The sequence below is a fragment of the Aulostomus chinensis genome, chromosome 5, assembly GCF_037954235.1.
Source record: "Aulostomus chinensis isolate RoL2024-O1b breed Wild chromosome 5, RoL_Achi_v1.0, whole genome shotgun sequence".
NCBI lineage: Eukaryota > Metazoa > Chordata > Actinopteri > Syngnathiformes > Aulostomidae > Aulostomus > Aulostomus chinensis.
In genome coordinates this window covers 15353174-15359699 of record NC_141324.1, presented here as the reverse complement: position 1 = coordinate 15359699, position 6526 = coordinate 15353174, and the positions used below count along the sequence as shown (strand labels likewise).

General features: G+C 42.1%; 1 protein-coding gene across 1 annotated transcript; it reads right to left on the bottom strand.

Annotated features, from left to right (window-relative positions):
- Nucleotides 1–886: 886 nt before the first annotated feature.
- Nucleotides 887–1791, bottom strand: LOC147261412 (eotaxin-like). Its single transcript, XM_086203404.1, has 3 exons — nucleotides 1725–1791; nucleotides 1500–1617; nucleotides 887–1266 (listed from the first exon to the last, which is right to left on the bottom strand). Exons 1-3 carry the CDS (start codon nucleotides 1789–1791, stop codon nucleotides 1038–1040), a joined length of 414 nt encoding a protein of 137 aa, XP_086059530.1. The 3' UTR covers nucleotides 887–1037.
- Between the last annotated feature and the right edge of the window lie 4735 nt (nucleotides 1792–6526).

Here is a 6526-nt window from a genome sequence, read left to right as displayed (position 1 = left end):
CACACACACACACACACACACACACACACACACACACACACACACACACACAGAAAGAAAAGTTTCATCTGCAGGAAGTGGTAGGTGTGGTGAAGCATTTTTTAGTAAAGGCCAAAGAGGTCCTTTGAAAGAGAAATGCAGTATGCCAACATTAAAATGACACGCACGACTCACTACTGCTACACACACATACCAGCATTTACTTCTCATACATTATTCAGAAACACCAAAGCACAAAAACCCCCCACAAAAAACCCACCAGAAACACAAGCATTAGCAAATATCATTTTCAAAAAGACTGCTGTTGTTTATCCGTTAATAGGGTAACAATACACACATTTTGAACATGAGGTTGTATTCATTGATATTGGGAGAAGCTCAGTACAGGGAAGGGGCAGGATTTGTGGGTTAACAAGAACATAACAGATTTTTCAAAGTGCATTTTGAATTTCATTTGGGTGCATCACCATGGTAACGAATCCTGCACGCCTAACCTGCTCCAGAACAGGTTATGTTTACCGGTGGAAACATATAAAATCAATTCTGACCATTCTTGATGCCACCATTCCTGGAAACTCCTGAGGCCCTGAGTGAACCGAAAACATTTCATTCTGTTACGCGTCTCTGCTGTATTTGTCGATGCGTCAACAGGTGATGTGGAGGGCAGGCTTTTGATTTCCTTTGAGCCAAATAAGGGCTGTATATCAAAATACCAGTAGTTATATCTCACTGTAATATGAATTCATTGTGCAGGGTAAGAAAAGAGCTCAGTGTAGGTCTAAAGGAACTCATCATGTTAAATAAATTGCTATAGAAAACATGACTCAAACACAGAAATTTGATAAAAAACAATCTTTACTTGCATTAGAAAGATACAAACACACTTAAGCTCCATTTATATATAGAATGCATCACTTATATGTTACAATGTGAATCATTTTTAAAGCTTTGTTTACTGATAATGTGATATTGCAGAATTGGAAAGAGTAATAGCTGCTGATTGTGGTGAGTCTGATTTGTCCTCAAACTCATTTTTCTTAACATTTTCTTCCCTTTTTTCTTTTTGGTTGCCTTCTCTTTCCTTTTCCTTTTTTCCTCCGCGTTTTCCCTCTGATTGGTCGGAACCCTGCTGGTGTGACATTTTTGCTTGTTGATCCTTCCTCATCCAGAGAACCCTTCGCCCTCTTGTCCAGTTCGCTCATGGCGTTTTTTGTCCAACATCTGTTCGGATCCGAGCAAATCATCGTTCCAAGTTTTGTCACGAACCTGCAATTGATTGTGTACTGTTAATGGCATTGTAATGCAGTTTTAGTCTCCTCTTTTTTTTTTGCATTATTCCATTAAAAAGATAAATAAATGAAGTCTTTAAAAAAAATAAGACAAAAGATTTTGTAGGAAATGTGCCTTTTATAAAGTAAAGAAGTTCTTTGGAAGAAAAGTAGCACTCATTTGGAGGTTCATCTACTGTAGACACGGTGTTTTAGTTGGTGAGCACTTACACGACGGCTCTGATAGGACAGACGGCGTCAGACTGAACGCTGTAACTTTGAAGTTTTCTGACTGAGACTCTGGTGTTGGACACCTGAGGACAAGAGCAGCCTGGCACAGGTCCGTGATCTAAGCAAGACAAACAGAGACAATCTTTAAATATTTCTTCACAGATTACACTCCATATATATATATATATATATATAAACAACTTTTCTAATATTATGAGTACTCACTTGTGTGTACCGAGGTCACCCAGGTGGTGAGGCAGAGCAGAGCGGGCAGAAACAACCTGGATCCCATCCTCAAAACAGTGACTTATTTCTCATGGGAAACAGTCCCCCAGCCGTTCAGGACTCTTCTAACGAGGAATGTTTTCAGTGATAATTCATGTTCTGGTCTTGTCTCTAATAGAGCAGAAGTTCTTCCGTCCCCCAACCCCCCTGTCCCACCACTGTGGCTCCACAGCGGAGGGGGGAAACTATGACTTCAACTTTCACAAACCAGAGGTAAGAAAGATCGTTTGCCACACTTCTGCCCACAGCACAGCTACTGATACATACGCACACACACACACACACACGCACGCACACACACACACACACACACACACACACACACACACATCCTTGTATTTATATCTTTGTGAGGACTTTCACTGACGTAATACATTCCCTAGCCCCTCACCCTCACCCTACCATCTCTACTGACTGCCTGACCCTAACCATGACCCTTGACCTAACCTGAACCTGATTCTAACCTCAACCCTAAAACCAAGTCTTGACCTTCAAACGGCCCTTTGAAGAAGTGAAGACTGGCTAAAATGTCCTCACTTTCCATAAATGTTGTCACTCTGTTGGTTAAATACATATTCTAGTCCTCAATATGTAGCAAGTACAAGAACACACACACACACACACACACACACACACACACACACACACAAACGTATTAATTTCCTCTTAAAACCTGCCTCTACTTTGAATGACACTCATAGATTACGCAGAGTAAAACTGAAAGTCCCTTGTGTTTTACTATGTTTTATCTAACTGCATCCATGCTGTTAACCGTAACTCGTCATGTCAAGGAAACCAGCTATAAGGAGAAAAGTGATCTCAAGATAACAAATATTTAACTCGAGATCTCGAGGTTCAAGCATTCAATTTTAACGCCAGCACTGCTGTTTCTCAGCTTCTGTGGTGGTGGTTGTGTGTAGCCATTTCCATCAATAAGAAAATAGTCCTTTGAGCCTCACCACAGATGGAAAAAACTGTTACCCTTCTGATACTTTTGATTATATTTTTAGACATTTTTTTAAATTTGCATGTAAGAGAAGAGAGGGTAATTGACCCCTCTGAGTGCCCTTATATGTTGTCATATGTGATGTGTATACCAGTTATTATTGTTCTCCCTGTTTTGAAACCCTCAAATATTCATTATCCCTCTAAATCCAGAACCGGTCGTGTTCTAATTAGCACATTAAGTCATGAATCCTGTCATAATTCCCAGCTTTTCTCTGCCGCATCATCTCTACCGGAGCAGAGGTCTAATCAGCCAGAAAAAAAAGAAGAAAAAATACAGTGAAAGAAATGATTTTGAACAGAGAAAAGCCATTTTTATCTTCACACCTCAGTGGAAACCTAACCAAGAAAGAAAAGTAAGGTAAAATATGGTGGGTGTAGTTTAAGAGCAGGAGGTAGGTGGGTGCCTGAACGGTGTCTTCAAAAGGGGGGCAGCATCAGTCCTTGGGATTTAACAGAGCATTTAACCAACCATAAAGGCAGGCAAACTGACAACATAATGGAGTCAATTTAAAGATTAAAATGAGAAAGAAAGGGAGGATGGATTAAATAAGAGACTTTAAAGGAGAGAGTGAAAGAGATTAAGACAGAATGTGTGTGTGTGTGTGTGTGTGGGGGGGGGGGGGTGATGGACAGGGAGGGAGACTAAAAAAGCAGAGAGATAAACAGCACCAGAAAGAGAATAATTGAAAACACAAAAGACTGAGCGAAATGAAACAGAGGGGAAGTGAAACCTTCTCTGTGTTTCTGGCTGGTGTGTTCATACGTCTCAGCCCCCATCGGCTGTTCACCTGCTGTCAGGATGGACTGCAAATGTTAGCATCATCCTTCAGTCAACAACGGCTAATCCCAAACCACACACGCACACACGCACGCGTGCACACACACACACGCGCGCGCACACACACACACACACAAAGAGGCTGTCATCCAAAACATCCGGTCATTAAAATCAGTGAAATATTGGCTGGTGTATGCTGTCATGCACAAACACAAAACAAACTACAAACCCACAAAGCAAACACACGAGCGTAGTACTGGTATACGTGCACACACAGCTCTCCCCCTCGCCGTCCCTGTGGTAACCAGCAGAAATGCCTCGCTAGATTACTCGTCCCTCTCTTATTCATTAGTTGTTGTCCTGGGCAGCAGCCAGCACTGGTGGTTGGCCGACAGCATCGCTGATAGGAATTAGTCTCTTGATAAAGCAGGAGAGTGGAGCGTTGCATTGCAGGAAATTACAATCAATACCGACTCTCATATCCTCATCCCATATCGACCACAAATAGGAACGAGAGGCACATTGTTAGACCCCTATATGCGGACACGAGAGCCAACACAGGACCCCTACCTTCCGAGCAAGCAAAGTGAGATGAAGAGGGAAAGCAGACGCCCCAACTTTCTGAACCGCGCTTCTCAAGTCATGGCTGCGCTCTCAGTCTTCTCATCGGTCGGTTGCAGAAGATATAAGACTGTAAGAGTTAAGCTGGAGTGGAGGAGGTTGGCGCTGAGCAAACACACGTGCACCTCCAAGCAAAGGCACAATGTGAGTGACACGCTGCAAATGAGAGCAGTAATTACAGAAACATCAGATGGATATATTTGGCTGCGTCTTTCTCTCTTTGTTTAATGAAGAATCAGCTCCAGACATATCGCGCTTTCGTTTGATCCTTCATCCAACACTGACGAATTTTATTGATTCATTTTGGAAGATAAAGATGTGTGATTTCCTTTTTTTGTTGTTGTTGCAGAATTATCATGATAAGACAGTGTGATTAACTCCATCTCTCACTCTCTCTCTCTGCGCTCTGTCTGTGCACAAGTTACACTCAAGGAGTGAGTGACGAAGAAGAAGAAGAGCCAGAAAACTTCTAGAAAGGCCAGGAATGAGCTATGCGTCTGGGTTTTGGGGATTATATACGTCAGCGGCCCAACATGGCAGACCCAACGGCTGTCTGGGAGGGGGGGGGACTGTTGTAAAGACCGCTAGACTTCAGGTCATTTCTGAAGAGAAGCATTGGGATGAGCAGAGATGTTTTGATATGTAACACTGGAGTCATACACAGCGATCAATACGCCGACCTTTCGCAGTCTGATTGCATGATGTTCTGCTTTGCCCCCAGCATCAGCACCCACCAGAGGTCCATAAACCATCAACCGTTGTTATTTTCTCCTCCAACAGCCTCTTTTATTCTCTCATTTTTACCTCAGGACTTTTTTATTTTCTTATGTTCTTTTTATTTTATCCGTGTGCTCTCCTCAAGTGCACAAATTGCTTGAGCAGACAGAGAAAAATCAAAGAAGTGAGATCTTCAACAAATGGGGATCTCTGACCTTCTCCCTTGTGCCTATATAGATGTATATTTCCACTCAATACCAGGAGATGAAGAGAAATCCCAGCAGAGAAATGTCATTTTTGTTCCAATTAATATTTCAATTAACTAAGTCATTCCCAATTCATTTCCTGAAACTGGTGAAATGAAACTGACCTCCTGCTCCTGTATCAATCTCACTGCTATTGACCCCTGCACACAAAGCTTCAATTGTGGATCAACCGTCCATTTAGAGAAAGCGTCAATAATCGACTTAAAGCTGGGGTTATATTACCATACGACATTAGCATAGACATTGCTCTGAGGCCATTTGAATGTCTGGGAGAGTGACTGACCCACCCTGCGCCTCTGGCTCACGGTCCAGAGGACACAGGAGCACGTAAAGTCTAATCAATAAGTGCTTTAATTATAACGGCGCTCGGCCCGCAGTTCTTCACGCTTGGGAGACGCGTAATGCCACAGCTGATCCAGCACGATCATTTCAGATGGAGTGGGTTTTCACCGCCTCAGTAACTTGTCTGCTTTTTTTCGCCAGCGCTATTATCGACAGTAAATTGTCAACTCCTCTCTTTAGATTTGGTAAAATGGACTGATGAGAAGGAGGGTTGGGTACTTGTCTTTCGTCTTGCTGTTGTGCTGTGTTAGGACACTGCCCACCTGTGTATTTCAACTTTACAACGGACAGAATGGAGGACATTGTTGTTTGAAAACCCCCCAAAATTGTCTAAATGGGAAGAGTTTTATAAGCCAAATGTTTCCTAACAATCAGAACTCTGACTGGAATACCAACTCAGGGCACCAGAGTCCATTTCCAGGGCCTCCACACAATCCAGCTTCACTCCTTTTCTCTCCCCGAATACATAAAAGAATGAATGTGTTGTTCCTCCAGCTGACTCACAGTTAACAAGGCTGGGTGCTGAATTCTACTACGTTTTAGGGTAAGAACTAAATTCAGTCTGTGCAACCGATTTTTTTGTTGCGGAGAAGCACAAAGGGAAATCATGTGACCTCACACCTGCAGCATGCTACACTCACAGTTAAGGGTAAAACTGAAGGGTCTCCAGTGTGGTCACACTTTTCAAAACTTGACAAAGGTAACACTCTCTGCAATATGTGAAATGCAAAACTGGGCACATCTGGTTAAGGTATATATATATATATGTGTGTGTGTGTGTGTGTGTGTGTATAAATGGAGAAAATAAATAGGATAGAATTGAATAGAATAAACTTTATTGATCACAGAAGGAAATTTTGTCCCTACAATTCACTCAGATAACGCTCAATAAATAGGAATTTTAAGAATAAACTAAAGCTAAAACACAAATATGGTAAAAAGATAAATACTGGATAGGTCTCACGTAAATATATCTACATGGACGTCTAGATACGGTCAGGAAGTAGCAG

What these genes read in the sequence shown, in the direction of transcription:
- LOC147261412 (XM_086203404.1), bottom strand. Translation starts at nt 1,791, where the DNA reads ATGGGATCCAGGTTGTTTCTGCCCGCTCTGCTCTGCCTCACCACCTGG. An exon ending in GGTGACCTCGGTACACACAA is followed by an intron (nt 1,618 to 1,724) that starts GTGAGTACTCAT and finishes TGTCTTGCTTAG; the next exon opens with ATCACGGACCTGTGCCAGGC. An exon ending in TGTCCTATCAGAGCCGTCGT is followed by an intron (nt 1,267 to 1,499) that starts GTAAGTGCTCAC and finishes AATCAATTGCAG; the next exon opens with GTTCGTGACAAAACTTGGAA.